Genomic DNA, 21,211 nt, shown 5'->3' with positions numbered 1-21,211 from the left:
ACGCCTGCTCTAGATGGATTGGGCATAGCTCCTGAGTCCGCACCATCCACACAACGTGACTGTATGTAGAGTTGCGGCAAGACTCTCAAAAACTTGATGTAATCCCCTGCCACCTCAGTACCGATGCTCCTATGGTCTTTGTTTATTTTCATGGAGCGATGTCTTGCTGTACATACACGTGACCGCTGCAGCCAATCGCCATCCTCAGCAGTCTTCTGTTGTATATTCTAGCTTTACCATTGAGGCCAATGATGCAGACTACACAACCTGTGCATTTAGCCTTTGTTACCCAGCAGCCTACTCCTCCTGCTGCTTATTAAATTCACAAGAGAATAATTTTACATTGCAGATAACATACCTATATCCATCCATGGAGTAATATAGCAACTGAGATCTTCGCTGTACACAGGCTGCACACTAACCATCTTCTTCCTCACTGTGGGCTTTCCCAGAAGGAAGTTTCAAAGAGTAGTAAAAAATCTTGCAAAAAATTGAACGCTCCCTGCTTTGATCACGTAGATTTTTTTATAATTTTACTGAACACTTTCCGGTCATGTATGTAGTAAGCTGACTAACACCGCTATATGAGCTTGTTGGACGTCGCGTTCCTAAAACATGGGTGTTGATGGGGAGTTGGTCCTCCCTTTGTAGGTAAAACCGCCTCCACTCTTCCGGGTAGGCTTTCTACAATATTTTGGAGCATGTCTGTGCGAATTTTTGCCCATTTAGCCAAAAGAGCATTTGTCAGATCAGACACTGATGTTGGATGAGATGTCCTGGCTCACAATTGGTGTTCCAATTTATCTCCAAGGTGTTTGATGGGGTTGAGCTCAGGGTTCTGTACAGGCCACTCCAGTTCCTTCACACAAAACTTACAAAATAAATGGACCTTGCTTTGTGCGTAGGGGCACAGTCATTCAGAAACATGTTAATGCCGAAGCATTAACATTACCCTTCACTGGAAATAAGAGTCCAAACCCTAATTAAAAAAAGCCCTAGACCATTATCCCTTATCCACTAAATTTTACATTATGTATTCCGGTCGTTCTGCTGGCATCCGCCAAACCCAGATTCATCCATCCGCCCCTCGCAATGTGCTTGGTAGGCTTGTCTGCAGCTGCTGGACCATGGCAACGCATGTTATAAGCTCCCAACCTATAATTATTAAGCTGAGGTTACTTCCAGAGGTAGTTTAGAACTGAGTGAGTGATGCAACAAATGATAGTGGTTTTTGCGTGACACATGCTTCAGCACATAGCAGTACCGCTCTTTGAGTTTGCGTGGTCTACTGCTTGCGTGCCTCAGCTATTCCTCCTAGACGCTTCACAACAATAGCACTTACAGTTGACCGGGGCAGATCTAACGGATGAGAGATTTCGCTTCCCTTGCCGGAGTCTCACAGAAAAGATTCAGAAGTGTCAGGATTCTGAATACACATGACGTCCAGGCTGGATGATCATGTGCATTCATTATCAGGACAATTGATTAACGTCAATCTCTGTTTATGTGGCTGCACATCGCTGCTGTGTAAATCAATGGAGAGGAGTGTATGATGCTGACTGGTCACTGATTGGTCAGCATCATACACGTAAACACGCCCAGTTAAAAACACAATACACGCCCAGTTGGACATAATGAAAAAAAAACGCCCAGTTGTCCATTTCAAACCTCATTTGCATATATATAAAATAGCTCATAACTTGGCCAAAAATGAACGTTTTAAAAAAGAACAAAAAAACGTTACTGTCATCTACGTAAATGCAGTTAGCGTGTGCACATACCCTTAAGGCTAAGACCCATTTTTCAGAGCTAACCTGTCACTTTATGTGGTAATAACTTTGAAATGCCTTTATTAATATTGGACTTTTGTTAGTGGTAAAATTTGGTCGATACATAGTGTTTATTTGTGAAAAATAGCAAAATTTAGAGAAAATTTGGAAAAAATTTCATTTTTCTGAATTTAAATGTATCTGCTTGTAAGGCAGATAGTTACACCACACAAAATAGTAACTAGTTTATATTTCCCATATGTCTACTTTATGTTGCCATAGTTTTTTAAACATTCTTTCATTTTTCTAGGACGTTACAAGGCTTAAAACATAAGCAGCAATTTCTCATATTTTCAAGAAAATTTGAAAAAAAAAAGACTTTTTTAGGTGCCACTTCAGAACTGAAGTGCCTTTGAGGGTCCTATATATTAGAAACGCCTCCTTTTAAAAAGTAGACGACTCAAAGTATTCAAAACAGCTTTAGAAAGTTTCTTAACCCATTAGGCGGTTCAAAGGGAATAAAGTAAAGTGGAGATGACATTTACAAATTTGTTTTATTTTTTTCAGAAAATCCCTTTTATTCAGTTTTCTTCTGTAACACAGAAGGTTTTACCAGAAAAATGCAACGCAATATGTATTGCTCAGGTTCTGCAGTTTTTTTTAAATATCCCACAATGTAGCCCTAGTGTGACTGAAGCACAGGATACAGAAGCAATGGAGCACCTAGTAGATTTGGGGTTCTCCCTTTTATTAGAATATATTTTAGGCACCATGTCAGGTTTGAAGAGGTCTTGTGCCAAAACAGTGGAAACCCCCAAAAGTGACCCCATTTGGCAAACTACACCCCTCAAGCCCCTGGTATCACTATCCATATATGGACAGTAAGGTCATAGGCTACTCCTGGAGCGGAATCCCCATCTGGCTGGGGATTCTGCTTTTAGAGTTAGCCACTGTCCATATATGGACAGAGACATCAGGGGCTTCCTGTAGGAGCGGAATCTTCGGCCAGAGGGATTTCGCTCCTACAGGGAGCTACAGTGGTGCTATTTACAGGAAGGGGAGGCCATTTACTGGGGGGTGTCGCAGCGTGATATTGTATACAGGGGGGTGGCGCGATGTACAGGGGATTTGGTGCCATCTACAGTGGGTGCTATATACAGGGAGTGTGGCACTATCTACAGGGGACACTGTGGCGCTACCTACATGGGCACTGTAAGTGGGCATTATCTACTGGGAGAAATGTGCCACTGTCGGCACTATGGCACTATTTATGTGGCACTGGCACTTTTTCTAGGCAATGTGGCACGATCTACAGTGGTATTATGTCACTATCTACATGGGCACTGTGGTGTTTTCAGGGAGTTTGTACAAAAAGCCCTAGCGAATAAAATTCATCCATTTTTTTAACGTCCATGAAAAATGGATGGCAAATGCCTGGCTCCCTGCAGTGTGTTCGGCGTGGGACTTGCGGCCGAAATATGTTCCGTCCTTTACGGATGTAACATGCTCGTGTGATTCCAGCCTTATAGCTGCTAGGAAGAGGAGGGAAGTGTTGGGTGCAACCTAATATTACTTAATATTACTTAAGGTTATGGAATGAGATGTTCAACAAAACATATGGATGTGTTGATCAGCTGTCCACATACTTTTGGCTACTGTCTCCGGTAACACGACAGACACCCCGACGGAACCCATTAAAGTCAATGGGTTCTGTCGGCCGCCGGTGGTATCTGTTGTGCAACAGAATCGGTGCATCCGTTATTCCCTTGCTCTGCTCAGTCAGAGAAGCAGAACAACAGACTACACCGACGCAGGTGTGAATAAAGCCTTAAAGAGGCTCTGTCACCAGATTCATGTGATCGGCGCTGCAATGTAGATAACAGTAACGGTTTTTTTTGTTTTTTTTTTAAACTTTCATTTTTGGCCAAGTTATGAGCTATTTTATATATATATATATATATATATATATATATATATATATATATGCAAATGAGGTTTGAAATGGACAACTGGGCGTTTTTTTTTTTCGTTATGTCCAACTGGGCGTGTATTGTGTTTTTAACTGGGCGTGTTTATGTGTATGACGCTGACCAATCAGTGACCAGTCAGCATCATACACTCATCTAGATTTATTTACACAGCAGCGATGTGCAGCCACATAAACAGAGATTAACGTTAATCAAGTGTCCTGATAATGAATACACATGATCATCCAGCCTGGACGTCATGTGTATTCAGAATCCTGACACTTCTGAATCTTTTCTTTGAGATTTCTAGCAAGTGAAACGAAATCTCGTTTACCTCCGTAATCTCGCGAGATTTCGCTTCCCTTGCCGGAGTCTCACAGAAAAGATTCAGCAGTGTCAGGATTCTGAATACACATGACGTCCTGGCTGGATGATCATGTGCATTCATTATCAGGACACTTGATTAACGTTAATCTCTGTTTATGTGGCTGCACATCGCTGCTGTGTAAATGAATGGAGAGGAGTGTATGATGCTGACTGGTCACTGATTGGTCAGCATCATACACGTAAACACGCCCAGTTAAAAACACAATACACGCCCAGTTGGACATAATGAAAATAAAACGCCCAGTTGTCCATTTCAAACCTCATTTGCATATATATAAAATAGCTCATAACTTGGCCAAAAATGAACGTTTTAAAAAAGAACAAAAAAACGTTACTGTCATCTACATTGCAGCGCCGATCACATGCAATAGGAAATAGGGATTTGAGAATCTGGTGACAGATCCTCTTTAAATAGAAAAAATAATCAGTAATACGACTGATATATTAAAATGTCAGTAACATAAGGTTAATAATTTGTTTGTGCCTTGTATAAACATTGATTTTCTAAAATTGTATGCCTATGCAACCGGTTTGCTTTATTTATAGATGTTTTGAAATGCCCATTGTCTATAAATTCATCAGTTGCAATATATGTTCTTCCTTTGCAGGACTCCTACTATGGCAGGGGGCCTCTTTTCAATTGACAGAGATTATTTCCAGGAGATTGGGACATATGATGCTGGAATGGATATTTGGGGAGGGGAGAATTTAGAAATTTCATTTAGAGTAAGTATAATTGCGTGTACAGCAATCTCTAGTATTATTACACTGAGCTGTTTTGTTCCCCTGTTTTAGGGATTCTTTTTAATGATTTGTGTCCATTTTTTTTCCTTTAGATATGGCAATGCGGAGGTACACTTGAAATAGTCACTTGTTCGCATGTTGGTCACGTTTTTAGAAAAGCTACTCCGTATACCTTCCCAGGTGGTACAGGGCAAATTATCAACAAGAACAATCGGAGGTTGGCAGAAGTGTGGATGGATGAATTCAAGAACTTCTTTTATATCATTTCACCCGGTGAGTTTAATCTTTTTATTATAGTAATTTATTACAGATAAATTACTGTCATGGTTAAATACTTTATGCATAATGCCATTTATTTAATTTACTCCATAAAAAGACAGATGGTCTTTTTCTACGTGATGGGTCCTGCCATGCTTTTATTAAATCTCCTGCAAATGTAATTTTTTTATAATTTTTAGACATTGCATATCTAACCAAATTGGAGTCAAATAAAGTAGCGTGCGTGCGTACATACGCTTTCTGTAATATGAAACTTAGTGTATTTTCTACTGTGTCTATTAACACTTATTTGCCTTTTGTTATATCTTTTTGTCTGATATACATATGCATGAATTGTACAGATATGAGTAGTAATGACACGCAGTTCTATCGTGGGTGCTTAGTACACGTACCTTTTACCAAGTGTTTTGGATAATAAGGTGAAATTTGGTTATACATTTTTATTTTTATTTTGGAGTTGTTGTTTTTTCTTCGCTTTCTTTAATTATAATAATATCATATGGTATAAGTCTAGGGCTACAAGTCGTGCTTGAATCTCTGTAAAATCACAATTCGGATCAACAAAATTTTGTGCTACTTGCATCGTCACTAGCAATTTTTCACCAAAGAAAACAAAGTTGTATCGTAGTTGCCATTTTAAAAAAAAGATTTTAACAATTTCACATCAACCTATTCTAAAGAGTTATTTTCTTTTAAAGGATAAGCAGACTATTGCAACCAACACTTTGTTTATATTGCTCCAATACATCTAAAAAAAAAGCAAATTTAAGCAGAAGTATTAAAAGTAACTTCATTAAATGTCTGCTGTCAATTTGTGCAGAGGCGTAACTTGAAGGCCCTGATACAAAATCTGTGACGGGGGCTCCCCAACTTGAGAAAGTAGGGCCAACTCCGGTACCAATTCTTGTGTGTGACTGCAGCCTGTGCTCCTCATATACATTTGCCCCTGAAAATGTACACCGTGATGTCACTGCACAGAAATAATTCTAACAGATATGTCGCAAATCCTTGAAAATCTACACACGGATAGTAAACACAGGGAAGGCATATTAAAAAGTAATATCTCTGCACTGTGATTCAAAATAGTGATGTCACAGCACATGAGTAATGACCTAAGTAAAGTATTAAAACGTAAATATATTGCGCATAGTGATGTCACACTAGTGTCACGTTCCAGGTCTTATGCACAAAGTGATATTGCAAAACTGGAATACCAAACACAGTGATGTCATAGTACATGGACAATAAACACATTATCATAATACAAGGATAATGCACACAGCGATGCCACTGTATATTGATTAAAAACTCTTGTACTTCCTTATGTTGCAGAGCAGCCAATGTTCCCCCTCAGGCTCTAGGACCCAGGTGTGACTGCTATCTTTATATCCCCTATAGATTTTCTACATGAAGGGTCTTGCCATGCGTTTCAGCAGGCATTTTCTTTCCAATTATGTGTCTACAGTTACTATGCAGAATTAGGTTTCCCCATAGTCACAACAAGTTGACTACAAAGGCGACCTGCAGCTGTACTCCTTTTGTCCTGTCCCCTACTTCTGGCTAGCATAGATTTGTCAAGAAATAAAATAATATTTTCTAATATTTTAAGTTTCATTTCAACCTAAAGGACTCAACTTGGTCACTTGCAGGCGAATCTCATACAGACCCTTTAATGTTTCACACATGTTTTAGGATTGTTACTTTTTGTTTTATTTATATCCTGACATATACGGTAATTTTCCAGGGCATATTGACAAACATAATTTTAAGAAATTCATGTTTAACATTTGTTAGCAGTTTAATCAGCCTTGACTTTTGATATCAAGCTAATGGTAATATTCATTATAATTTCAGGAGTGACTAAAGTAGATTATGGGGATATATCTTCAAGAGTTGGCTTAAGGCATAAACTCCAATGTAAACCATTTGCTTGGTACTTAGAAAATGTATATCCCGATTCCCAGATACCTCGTCATTATTTTTCTTTGGGAGAGGTAAGATCAATAAATTGTGATACCTGTACATGCCTGTAAAATGATTATAAGGGATAGTTCATACACAGATTTTTGTAGGCAGAAAAAAAGTTTGCTTTTAACCTGCCATCGTTCTAATACTTTTTTTTTTTCCCGCGTTTTTGCTGCGTTTTTGCCCACGGCCATTGAATCTAATGCAAGCGCCGCAGCAAAAAAAAAACTCTCAAACGAGCTCTGCAGATTTTTTGCTGCCTCCCATTTATTTCACCGGGAGGTCAGGTGCTGGAAGGAGGAACATGCCGCTTTTATTTTTTCCAAGACCGAGGAAAAACGCCTCTACCTCCTTTTGAAATCAATGGGGGCGATTTGGCCCATTTTCTGGCGCTTATTCAGATGTGGTTTCCATGTCAAAATCCGTGCCAAAAAACTGTGTGAACTGACCCTAAATGTCAAAAAATATTAAACCTAAGACATATTGAAATACGTAGAGTGTTAAAGGGTTTGGCATGCAAATAACATTTATCACCTATCCACAAAATATGTGATAAATGTATGATTGCTGGGGACCGCCATGGATCATGAGAGCGAGGCTCCTGTGTCCCCCTGTTGTAATGTCTAGACTGACAGAGAAAGTCGAGTACTGAGCTTGGCTATCTTCGTCACTTCACATAGAATGGAGCAGTAGTGCGCACATCCATCTGCCGCTCCATTCAAACGGTTGATAGGGGACCCTTTTGATCGGTGGGGATATCCAACGTGGGACCTCTAACATCATAAATGTGTCACCTATCCTGTGGATAGATAACAAATGTTTTCGAGGCCAAACCACTTAATGCAATGTTTCTGATAACCCCTTTATCTTCAGCAGGTCAGGGTAAGGTGTAAAGAAATTAATTAAGGTACTCACCCCCTGAAGTGCCCCCCGCCACATCAGTGCTAAGACCCTATTCCCTACGTCTCTGGTCCTTCAAGGTCCGGAAGCGGTTGTGTCGCTAAAACCAATGACTGGCCATAACGGTGATGCTGCCATGAATAGCACGTAAACAAAGAACAGCAGTAGCTTCTTGGACTGGAGCTGTGGAGAACTGGGTCTTAGCGCAGCAGAGTGGGGGACTTCAGGGTATTTGTATCTGCTGGTTTATTATTTTACACCATCTCCTGCCCTACTGCCAATTTTGAAAAGTCCTGGATAAACTCCTTACTGTGTGTAGATGATAAATGTTTATCATCTATCCACAGTATAGGTGACAAATTTATGATTGCTGGAAGGAGGTTGTGCAGGAGGCAAGTTTGGGGCAGGGTCAATGTTTAAGGAGGGCTGTGATCTCCTGGAGCTTACACAATTTTCATACAATCTGAGGACTTTATTTCTGCTATTTGGCCGTCTATTGGAACTATCTTTTCCTGCTGTAGTCTACAGGTTTACATAGCTCCAAGCTTTTTCCCTTTAATATTACTTCTTGTTTATTTGTGTTGCCCCCCCCCCCCCCCTTCTGTCATGTGTTTTCCCCAGGTGGAGGCTACCAAACAGCTTATACAGGTGGGCTAGGCTACCTTTTATGCCTGTGGCGGCTTTGATGTAAAGTTTACACACAGGCCAGCCTACCTTGGACAGGTCCTTTTCCTTGTCAAGTTCTTTCCCAGGGTGTCCCATTGGAGTTTTCAATGGGGAAGTTGCCTCCAATGTGGATCAGTCTCTCTTCTCTCATGTATTTTCTAACTCCGTCAGAACAGGAATAACTGTTGTCAGCTGCTCTGCAGACGTTTATACGTGCTGTCAGGAACACCTTTCGTGTATAGACCGACACCATCTCCTGAAGAGGCACTCTTTCAGCACCAGTCGCATCACTTTCTTAAGTTTCCCAAACCATAGCGAATTTGAGAAATTATTAACCAAAGTAGAAAACATCCTAACATCCTATGTATTTCTACAAATGAAGGAGCACTCCAAAAGTCGTATCAAATTAAATAAATTTATTCACCCATCAGTGAAAAAAGGTTACAACGTTTCAGCTGCTCCATGCAGCCTTTGTCAAAGCCTTTGCATGGAGCAGCTGAAACGTTGTAACCTTTTTTCACTGATTGGTGAATAAATTTATTCCGTTTGATACAACTTTTGGAGTGCTGCCTCTTTTTCCTATTTTGTTTACATTTGGGGATTTACAAGTCGGATCCCTGGAGGCCTGCATCCTGATGGTTTCTGTTCTGCTGTGCTGCCCACATTTCCTTTGGACTTAGTTATTTCTAAACGTTCAAATATTGTGTTTCCTTTTGTGGATCTGCCCATCTCTAGTCTATCAAGGACCACTACAATTCCTTTGCCTAATGCGGCTTTACTTAATGACTCTCTGGACAAGAAGTTGTATTCTCAAGCTAAATCTATTTTTTTGGCTGCCGTTTCTGCCGGGTATTGGCATCCTCTTGAGTAAGGCCTGTTCATTTTGGAGAAGCAGCTATGCTGCAGCAGGACTCGCCTCTCCGGTAAGCCACACTTCAAAGTTATTTATTTGTGGCCTCTCGAGTCAGTCTCCTAAAATGCCCGTTCATCAAGTAATTTCATTGCCCTCCGACGCTTTGTTTGGCTGAGATCTTGGGCAGCGGATCAAGCTTCAAAGAAGACCCCGATTGGCCTATCCTTTATGGGCAGCAGGCTTTTTGATAAACGTCTGAATGAGATTATTTCTAAGACTACAGGCGGTAAGAGCTCGCTGTGCGCAAACCTCTGTCCGTTTTCGCTCCTTTCATTTTCTTTGAGATCAGGCAATGGAGGACGAACCATATCACTGAGTCCAGACATAAATGTTTTTCGTCTAGACCGACTTTTCACCTGCGGCCCATGTTCCAGAGACCTCTCCAACAAGACACCTAATGCAAATGAAGAGGCCTCCCCACTCGTGGGGGATGTCCGAGTGGGGGGACAATTTATTTCCTTTCAGGAGACTTGGTTTGCTCATGTGACCGATGCCTGGGTTTGTGAGTTGATGTCTAGCCCTCCAGATCAAGCTTTTTCTTTTTCCCAGGCTGTTCGTTGCCTTCTGCGGAAGGTCATTGTCCCAGTTCCTCAGCCGGAACGGCTTTAGGGGTTGTATTCAAATCTCTTTACAGTCCCCAAAAAGGACGGATCTCCTCGTCCTATCCTGGACTTGAGGAGGTTGAACCGCTTTGTGTTTTGAGGTCTTGCATGGAATCCTTAGGCGGGATTCACACGACCGGGTCGCGTCCGAGCCCGAGTGCCGGCCGGTAAAATCGGCCATTCTGCCCGGCCGGTTTGCATAAAGTTATGCATCCGTGCCGGGTCGGGCAGATCCGGACAGTGACATCAGCGGCAACTCCTGAAGGGGAATCCCCATGTGTTCGGGGATTCCGCTTCAGGAGTTTCCCCTGATGTCACTGCCCAGATATGGACAGAGACATCAAGCGCTCTGTCCAGGAGCGGAATCCCCGAACACACGGGGATTCCGCTCCTTCAAGGAGCTAAAGTGCGGCTAGCACATAGCAGAGCGGGGAGATACCTCCCCGCTCTGCTATAGTGGCGTCGCTACAGTAGTAGCAGCAGCAGCAGCCATCAAAGGTGTCGCCGGGCCAGGGCGCTTTTAAAACAAGCAGGAGAAGGGAGCCAGCGCAGCGCTCCCTCCACCTGCTGTACACCCCGGCCCTGCCACACCGTGTACAGCGATGCCATTCGTCAGAATGGCATCAACTCCTCCTCCTCCTCACATGCACTCTGCGCTGTGAGGAGGAGGAGATAGAGCGCAAGAGCCGGAAAACCCGGCCGTCCCTCGGGACACATCCCGGTGATGGCCGGGTATTACCCGGCCCCATAGACTTCTATGGGAGCCGGGCGGCCGGGTACCCGGGCGAAAATAGAGCATGTCCTATTTTTTGACGGGCGGTTTTCCCGGCCGTCAAAAAATCGGTCGTGTGAATAGCCCCATTAGGGGTCTATTATTCCTAATGCAGCCGGGTGCCGGCCGATTTATGAACGGCCGGCACCCGGCCGGGAAACCCTGCCGTGTGAATGAGGCCTTAAGATTAGTGGTCGCGTGGCTGTAACATGGAGATCTCATTTCTTCAATTGATTATGTTGAAGGCCAGGAAACCTCTGTCACCCAAGGTGTACTATCGTATGTGGAAGGCTTATATACGCTGGTGTGAACGCAATAATTTTCTTCCTATGAAATGTTCCACATCTAGGGTTCCGTCCTTCCTGCAATCAGGCCCAAAAGGACTTAGAGGTCTCTGCTCCAGCCATTCTTTTTCATAGAACTTTAGCTTTTCATTCTCAAGTGAAGCCTTTTTGCAGGTGGTTGCTCATGAGGTTGCCCCCCCCCCCCCCCCCCCGCCCCGCCTTTCAGACATCCCATTGAGCTTTGGAATCTTAATTTGGCCCTTGGGGGGCGCTTCAGGTGGCTGCTTTAGAATGTTTTGGGAGACCTTTTACTGTGTCTCCTTTCTGGGAAGGTAGCTTCTCTGGTGACTGTCATTTCCATTAGATGGGTATCAGAACATGCTGTGTTTTTTTTAAGTCCCGATTTTTGGTCATCCATAAGCATAAGATGGTTTTCTGACCTGTTCAGTTATTCCTATTGAAGGTAGTCTCTGCCTTCCATATTAAAGAGTTCATTCTACCTTCTTTTTGTCCCTCCCCATCACATCGGAGGGAGTGGGCTTTTACATTGGCTTGATTTGGTAAGAAAAGCATCCAGGGCCACTGTTGCCTGTTGGATCTGGTCTGTGATTTTGTAAACCTATTGGTCCAGTGAGAAAGTTCCTCCCCTTCGGGTTACTACCCATTATACAAGAGCTGTTGGTGTGGATGCACACATGGACTTAAATAGAAATAGTTCACCTACCATTAACAAAAACCTCATAGAATTTTATATAAGATTGGTACAGATCAAAAGGAAATGTTGAAGTGCTAATGACATAAATTACAACAAAAATGTGAAACAATGACCATCTGTCAAAATATAAACAAACATATTTAACCCGTTAGTGACCGCCCCATAGTGTTTTTACGGCGGCCATTTGATCACAGCATGGTCAAAGGGGACTCCCCTCTTCAATCGCTTTATCGGAAACCCGGTAACGTGATCGGAAACTAGGGATACCCTTTGCAGTCAGCCATGGAGACCTAGGAAGGACCCCACGGCTGTCCGTTCTCAAACTAGATAATTCCAACAAGGGATTCCAATAAGGGTGGTTTTCAAAGAAGCGCTGCTTACATCCAGGGGGGGTTAACCCGTTAGTGACCGCCAATTTGCCTTTTCATGGGGGCCGCTAATAAGCTTTATTCCGATGCATAGGCCTTTTTACGGCACTGCATCAGAATAAATAAACCGATCAGGGAGCTGTTAAATCTCCCTGCTCTCAGCTGCCAGAGGTAGCTGAGAGCTGGGGGTATCCCTGCTCGAACGGGTGCGGTCGATATCAATATCTATCTCACCCGTTTAACCCCTCAGATGCAGCGCTCAATAGCGAGCTCGGCATCTGAGTTATTTTGGATAGAGGGAGGGAGGGAGATCCCTCTCTCATCCCACCGGCACCCTGCGTATGATCGCAGAATGCCGGTGTCTTCTATGGCAGCCGGGGGGGGGGGGGGCCTTTATTAGGTCTGCCTGTAGTGTATGCTTGCTAGTTCATGCCAGAGTCATGGCCTAGCAGATGCCTGTCCGTTTTACACGGACAGGCATAATACACTGCAATACAGAAGTATTGCAGTGTATTATAAATGCGATCGGACTATCGCATAGTGAAGTACCCTAGTATGACTAGTAAAAAAGTTTAAAAAAAAAAAAAAAAAAAGTGAAAATAAATACCCCACTTTTTTTCCCCTTACAAACTGTTTATTATTTTAAAAAAAACAAAATAAAGTAAAAATGTTACACATATTTGGTATTGCCGCATCTGTAACGAACCCAACTATAAAGTTATTACATCATTTAACCCGCACGGTGAACGTCGTAAAAAATAAAATAAAAAACAATGTAATTGCGGTTTTCTTTGAATCCTGCCTTAACAAAAAAAAAATTATAAAAAATTTGCATCTACTCCAAAATGGTACCAATAAAAACTACAAGTCATCCTGCAAAACAAAAGCCCTCACAACTGCATCGGCGAAAAAATAAAAAAGTTATGGCTCTTCAAATATGGAGACACAGAAACAAATAATTTTGAAAAAAAAGTATTTTTACTGTGTAAAAGTAGTAAATTCTAAAAAAAATCTATATAGGTTTGGTATTGTTGCAATCACAACAACCCACTGAATAAAGTTATTGTGTTATTTATACCACACGGTAAACGGCGTAAATTTAGGACGCAAAAAAGTGTTGCGAAGTTGCATTTTTTTTTCTATACCCCCCCCCCCCCCCAAAAAAAAGTTCATAAATGTGAACCCGCTTCATACGATGCTGTTTGTTACAGCCGACACCCCAGAGTAACTAGCGGCATCGCGCTCGAGCAGTCAACAGAGACCGCAGCATTTAAATCGTTCGAAAGAGGGGGGCGACCCCCTCTAACAGCTCATCACGCTCCCCGCAACGCAATCGCGGGGGGCGGGGCGATGGTTGCTACGGCTGCCTGGGGGCCTAATGAAGGCCCGCAGGTCCGCCATTTTTGTACACAGAAGTATTGCAGTGTATTATAAAAGCGATTAAGATCGCACAGTAAAGTCCCCTAGTGGGACTAAAAAAAAGTTAAAAAAATTGTTTAATAAAGTTTATAATAAATAAAAATGGCAAGTATAAAAAAAAAACACACTTTTCCCCCTTACAAAATGCTTTATTATGAAAAGTAAAAAAAATTACACACATTTGGTATCGCCGCATCAGTAACGAGCCCATCTATAAAGCTATTACATTATTTAACCAGCACGGTGAACGCCGTAGAAAATAAAAAAAAACAGTGCCAGTTTTCTGTTCGTCCTGCCTTCAAAAAAAATTTGATAAAAAGAGATCAAAAAGTCGCATGTTCTCCAACATGGTACCAATAAAAACATATTGTTGTCACAAGCAATCCAATACACTTGAATAGCATGTACCAGCATGCAAGCCGGTTAAGTGGCTACAATCAAACAATACTCTGTAAGTGCCTATAAACAGAACAGGTACTATAATCGCCAGATGGTGATCTATTCTCAAAGAAAAACAGATGGGTTGATTAGGAAACCTTAAATTTAGCCCCCCCCCACTGCAGGTTCGCTCCATCGCGGCTACTGATAACACCTATGCATCCGTGTATAACTGGATAAGTCATCCTGCAAAAAAAATACAACTGCGTTGGCAGAAAAATAAAAAAAGTTGTGTCTCCTTAAATATGGCATCCCAAAAACAAATAATTTTGGGAAAAAGTGTCTGTCGTGTGTAAAAGTAGTAAAACATAAGACAACTATATAAATATGGCCGCAATCGTAACGACACGCTGTATAAAGTTTGATTATACCACACGGTAAACAGCAGAAATTTTAGACGCAATTTACTTCCCCTTTCCCATCCCACTTCCCCTTTCCCCTCCCTTGGTTGAACTTGATGGACATGTGTCTTTTTTTTCAACCGTACAAACTATGTAACCAAGTGTGGCGAAAATGCCAGTTTTTCCCTATTTCCCCCCCCCCCCCCCCGAAAATAGTTAGTAAATAAATTATATGTACCCCAAAATAGCTCTACTAAAAAATACAACTTGTCCCGCAAAAAACAAGATCTTATACAGCTGTGTGTATGCAAAAATGAAGAAGTTATAGCTCTTTGACGTTCGAAGAAGTAAAAAAAATAGCTTGGTCATGATGGTCTAAAATATGCTGGTCACAAAGGGGTAAATGAGTGGCGCTGAGCTGCAATACCAGATATATTGTTTGGACAGTTGTGAGGCGAAAGTATGATGGTTTTAACAAAAACTGAACTACTTTTAACCCCGTAGCGACGGGTATATCAGTCACGAGCAGGTGCTAGTTCCCGCACCAGATTCATTCATTACTCTGATCTCGTGGGTACTGCCCCTGTACCCACAAGATCCGCGACAGGAGCACGACTATTATTCACAGCCTGGTTCCTGCCACAACTGGCGGAATTGGAGAGAACTCCAATTCCGGCAGTTTTATCACTTCGATGCCACAGTCAATATCGACCATGGCATTTAAGGTGTTTGACAGAGGAAGGGAGCTCCCTCTGTCACCCCATCGACACACCCGCAATGTGATTGTGGGGTGCCGATGGGTAACCATGGCAGCTAGGGCCTAACAGAGGTTCCCAGGCCTACCATAAGTAACTGCCTATTAGGCCTAGCCCCTGACCGATTGTCTGTCAGTTTTACACTGTCAGGCAGTAATGCTTTGGCATACAAAGTATACCAAAGCATTAAATCTACGATGCGAAGATCGCATTGTCAAATCCCCTAGCGGGACTATAAAAAAATAAAAATAATTGTTCAAACGGTTAAAGTTTATGAAAAAAAGTGTAAAAGAAAAAACTGCACATATATGGTAATCGCTGCGATCGTAATGACTCAGACAATGAAGTTAACACATTAATTAATCCACCGGGTGAACGGCGTACAAAACCAAACCGTAAAACAGAATTTTTTTCAGTCTCCCCCCAAAAAATATATAAAAAAGCATATAATCAATTAGTCCCATGTACCTCAAAATAGTAACGATAAATACTAAACCTTGACCCGCAAAAAAACAAGCCCTCATATGGCCAGATGGACAGAAAACTAAAAAAGTTTTTACTATTGGAATGCCGCAATTCAAAAATAAATATATATATCTTTTTTTTTTTTTAAGGGTTTTTATTGTGCAAACGTAGTAAAACCTAAACAACCCATACATATTTGGTATTGCCATAATGATATGGACTCCTAGAATAAAGGTAACGTTTTATTTAAGCCGCATAGCTTACGACGTTTATTTCAAAAGCTAAAAACAATGCTGGAATAGCAGGGGTTTTTTTGTTTGTTTTTTTTTTCAATTCCCTCCCAAAAAAAGTTTAATAAAAGTTAACCTATATGTGTTATGCACCCAAAAATGTTGCAATTAATAAAAAATTATTTGTCTCGCAAATAAGAAGCCTTCATACGGCTATGTTGACGGAAAAACAAAAAAGTTATGACTTCTAGAGTGCGATGGTGAAAAAATGCAAAATAATTTTTTAGTCATTAAGGCCAAAATAGGCCTGGTCGTTAATGGGTTAATAATATGTATAGCATGTTGCTGACGTCACATAAACAGGGGCACTGATAATAAATAAACTTTCTTACACTGGTCTTTTCTACTCAGATCAGAAATGTTGAGACAAATCAATGTTTGGACAACATGGCAAGGAAGGAGAATGAAAAAGTTGGTATTTTTAACTGCCATGGAATGGGTGGAAACCAGGTATAGTATGTTGTTTTTTGTTTTTTTTACGGCATTTAAAAGTAGAGGGGGGCTCACTGTATAATTGCTTATAGCTACATTATAGAGGACATCTAGCTAGTTCAATTATTTATTGCTTTTTTTTTATTCACCGCACCCCGATATTCCCAAAATACTGTGTTGCTTTTCACTACGAAAGCTTTTTAAATTTCTCCGTTTGCATTCTTTTGTATTAAAGGGGTTTTCCCATAAACCTGTATCACCTTCGGTAACAGCGAGGCCGGATCTACCGGTCATCGATCACTTCTAAGTTCATAACTTAGATGTGATCAATTACCGGTGCATCCTGCGTGACGGAGACACACAAACCCACTGTCCCCTAAACCATCAGTCCTACTGACCTGACACATTCGGGATTGAGCTAAAGACACCGCTTCTATGTATCCGGGATACATAGAACCTGTATCTGAAAAAGTGAAAATTATTTTTAATAAAAACAAATTACAATGTTGCACAAAACACTCTAATACACAGTTTTAGTAAAAATAAAAAAAGTCTTCAAAGGTTTTCATAGCCTTTAAGGGAGAGTGAGGTAAGATCAGAGCAGGACGGCTCCTGTCAGCCAGAATACATAGAAGCGGTATCTCAAAAAGTAAAAACATTTTATATTAAAAACCAATAAAGTTGTTCTGAATAATAGTGCGTTTTATTTAAAAAAACAATAATAATAATGTGCTCAAAGGTTTACTTAGCGTTTAAATAGGGACTACACTTTCATCAAAAGTTTGATGAAAGTGTAGTTCCTATTTAAAGGCTATGTCATAGAGACATATCAAAAGATCGGTCCTTTGTTTCAGCACCCAGACCCCCACCGATCCAAACTTTTGATATGTCTATGACATATCAAAAGTAATGAAAGTGGGGTTACTCTTTAAGGTAAGGAACACACACCCTTTTGATGCAGTTTTTGGCTCAGTATTTTAGCCACAGCCAGAAGTGCATCCAAAAGGAAGAGGAAGTATAAAGGAAAGACTGCTGCATCTCCTTTTGTTTTGTGTTCATTTCTGTGTTTGGCTCAAACAACGGAGCCGAATACTGCATCAAAACTGTGTGTGTGATCCTGGCGTTATGGGAAGAAGTCTTTAAACTCTAATGCCATGCTTTATTTTTCATTGTAATGAAAAGTGAGGCATGATGCATAATACAAATCAAGGTAGTCTATTAAAAGCCATTCACAAATTAGAAGTCAGGCATTAGTGAGTGAAAAAAAAGTACAAAATAATAGTTCGGTTACGCTGTATTCACACTATTGCCATCAGAATGCCATTTTCAGAACGATGAAGTTCTATAGGTGTATTCACACGGTGGGGTTTGGCCCATAAATACTGCATGTCAAAAAATAGAACTAATTCTATTTTTGGCAGTTTTCACAGCTTGACGGCCCCCCCATAGAAGTCAATGGCTCCATTTTTCAGAAACTAATTCTTGTGATGGTGGTTAAAAACTGATCCTGGCTCTCACAAAGGGAGAGTGCTACTTTAAGCGCTGAGCCCGGGGAAGCCCCTGACGTCACTGCCCATATATAGACTGTGGTGTCAGGGCTTTCTGCTAAGGAGTCCCTGGCCAGGGAATCGCAAGCTCTCTGCCGGGGACTCCTGTCTTAGAAAAGGCCTTGACGTCACTGTCCATATATGGACAGTGACGTTAGGGGCTGTGTAATTCGAGAATCTCCTGCCAGAGCACCCGCAACGCTCTGGCCCGGGGATTTCGCTCCTGGAGAAGCCCCTGACGTCACTGTCCATGTGACGTCAGGGGCTCCTCCAGGAATGGAATCCCCTGCCAGAGCGTCAGCTATGCTCTGGCTTGGGATTACTCTCCTAGTGGGAACCCCAATGGTGCTATATACAGGGTGGTGTGTGGCACTATCTACATGGGCACTGTGACACTTTATGGGCACTATCTACAGTGGGCACTGTGGCACTATCGTGTGAATATAGCCCCTGTAAAATACAGATGGACTTCCACTATTGTTTTACTACTGAAATAAAAGTAATATGTGACATTGCTGCAAATTTTATTTTGTGGTCTGTAATATGTTTTTGTTTATACCATATTAACGATTCTAACATACTGTATATTTGTGCTCCGAAAACCTAGTAAACATATCTATATATTTTGTATTTTTCGAAGGTGTTTTCCTACACTGCTAGCAAAGAAATCCGAACAGATGATTTATGTTTAGATGTCTCCAAGCTTAATGGCCCAGTCATAATGCTTAAGTGCCACCATTTAAGAGGCAATCAGCTATGGGAGTATGATCAAGTGGTAAGTATTTCTTGTGGAGTTTTATCCCTTTCTAAACCATAATGTATTTATCATTCATTGGTTGCTAGCAAAATAAAAGTCTCATATTTTTTAAAATTAGAACTGTCTTTGTTCTATGTAGTCTTCTGTAGCAGAATGTCGTTTTGTTTGTTTTTTTATATTGACATGGAATATATTTAGTCATAAAGCCCTTTGTTGCATGTGTTTTATGCTGCAGACATAGACTTGCAATCATATTTTTTATGTGGGGCTTGTCTTATGAATGTCATGCTCCTCAATATAGAAGCTAATTCAGAATTTTGCTGCCATAAGAAAATTAATTTACTGCTTTCCGGTTGGGGAGTTGAGATTGGGTGAGATTTATCAAAACGAGTGCAAAGCAATAGTGCAGCAGTTGCCCATAGCAACTAATCAGATTCCAGCTCTTATTTACTGGATGCCCTTTTGAAAATGAAAGCAGCAATCCCTTCCCACCGCATGTAAATGAATGGGCTAATATTTCGGTCCCCAGTTCAGAAGACAATTCATTTAAAGGGAATGTGTCACTAGAATTATTATTTTTTTTGTTCAGTTAAACAATTATTTTTTAAGTGATTACACATTGTTTTAATTTTTTCACAAGTCAGGAAATATTATAAATTATATTCTAATTTATAACCTTTCCATGTGCTGGCCACTAGAGGGAGCAGTTCCCAAAATTGCAGCATGGTCAATGTGGTAAAGCAACCTCATTGATTTATGCTACAAATTTGGGGTGGACACACTCTCTCTAGTGTCCTCACACAATCCCCCCTCCCTTCTTCTGGCTAGTGCCAGGAGAGGGAGGGGTTTGAATGTATTCAAACCTCCTACCCTGTGTGCTGCCATTTTCTGAGCGACTGCACAGTGTGGGAGGATTAGATTCAGGGCTAAGCAGACAGTAATACACGAACATAAATTACCTGCTCCTGCCTCCGCTGGTCTACGCTCCTTTTCCTTGCGCCTTCGCTTCGTTGAACATATGGCCGGAAGCCGCGGCCGGAAGTAGTCATCTTATTGTCCGGCAGCAGCTTCCGGTCCACATGAAACGAGCTTCGTTTTGGTCTGTATGGGAGCGGTGCATGCGCCGTTCCCACACAGACGGCGCACGCAACTGCGAATGGAACGGCTCCCGTTCGCATTCTCTATGGGGTTGTATGTGCCGTATTCCATCACTGTATGTGTCGTTAATCGACACATACAGAGATGGAAAAAAAATGGCAGCCCCCATAGAGAAGTAAACGTCAGAAAACATAAAAAAGTAAAACATGAGAACACTATTTAATAAAATGTTTGAAAATATTACATTAAAAGCAATATTATAAAAAAAAAAAATCATGACACCTTCCCTTTAAAGAGGCTCTGTCACCAGATTTTGCAACCCCTATCTGCTATTGCAGCAGATAGGCGCTGCAATGTAGATTACAGTAACGTTTTTATTTTTAAAAAACGAGCATTTTTGTCCAAGTTATGACCATTTTCGTATTTATGCAAATGAGGCTTGCAAAAGTACAACTGGGCGTGTTGAAAAGTAAAAGTCCAAGTGGGCGTTTATTATGTGCGTACATCGGGGCGTGTTTACTACTTTTACTAGCTGGGCGTTCTGATGAGAAGTATCATCCACTTCTCTTCACAACGCCCAGCTTCTGGCAGTGCAGACACAGCCGTGTTCTCCAGAGATCACGCTGTGTCGTCACTCACAGGTCCTGCATCGTGTCAGACGAGCGAGGACACATCGACACCAGAGGCTACAGATGATTCTGCAGCAGCATCGGCATTTGCAGGTAAGTCGATGTAGCTACTTACCTGCAAATGCTGATGCTGCTGCAGAATCAACTGTATCCTCTGGTGCCGACACGATGCAGGACCTGTGAGTGACGTCACAGATCTGCACTGGCAGAAGCTGGGCGTTCTGAAGAGAAGTGGATGATACTTCTCGTCAGAAAGCCCAGCTAGTAAAAGTAGTAAACACGCCCCGATGTACGCACATAATACACGCCCAGTTGTACTTTTACTTTTCAACACGCCCAGTTGTACTTTTGCAAGCCTCATTTGCATAAATACGAAAATGGTCATAACTTGGCCAAAAATGCTCGTTTTTTAAAAATAAAAACGTTACTGTAATCTACATTGCAGCGCCTATCTGCTGCAATAGCAGATAGGGGTTGCGAAATCTGGTGACAGAGCCTCTTTAAGTGCTGCCTTTGACACAATGCAATAGGCAGAATCGGGCATGTTAAACTACAAAGTATACATGTTGACACACGGCAAGACAAACTAAATAACATAAAGCTCATGTTTGTCTATGAAAAAAGCCTAAGGGTGCTCGTAGACAGCGGTCCTGTGCTGCACTATCCGCAAACTATATTAATGTGTATTTAAAGCTATATTTGTATGTGT

The 21,211-nt window shown here is 41.5% G+C and overlaps 1 protein-coding gene across 2 annotated transcripts in view; it reads left to right on the top strand.

The window, feature by feature from the left end:
• GALNT1 (polypeptide N-acetylgalactosaminyltransferase 1) overlaps nucleotides 1-21,211 on the top strand; it is a 670,235-nt gene that overhangs the window by 636,796 nt on the left and 12,228 nt on the right. For both annotated transcript variants that reach the window (XM_075826839.1, XM_075826838.1), the window contains 5 exons: nucleotides 4,732-4,849; nucleotides 4,960-5,140; nucleotides 7,001-7,140; nucleotides 16,391-16,489; nucleotides 18,659-18,793. In XM_075826839.1, coding sequence (XP_075682954.1) covers nucleotides 4,732-4,849; nucleotides 4,960-5,140; nucleotides 7,001-7,140; nucleotides 16,391-16,489; nucleotides 18,659-18,793 — 673 coding nt within the window. The remainder of the gene's footprint in view (nucleotides 1-4,731; nucleotides 4,850-4,959; nucleotides 5,141-7,000; nucleotides 7,141-16,390; nucleotides 16,490-18,658; nucleotides 18,794-21,211) is intronic.

The sequence above is a fragment of the Rhinoderma darwinii genome, chromosome 5, assembly GCF_050947455.1.
Source record: "Rhinoderma darwinii isolate aRhiDar2 chromosome 5, aRhiDar2.hap1, whole genome shotgun sequence".
Taxonomy (NCBI): Eukaryota; Metazoa; Chordata; class Amphibia; order Anura; family Rhinodermatidae; genus Rhinoderma; species Rhinoderma darwinii.
The sequence above is the reverse complement of the archived record's forward strand: the minus strand, read 5'-3'. Positions and strand labels throughout refer to the sequence as shown.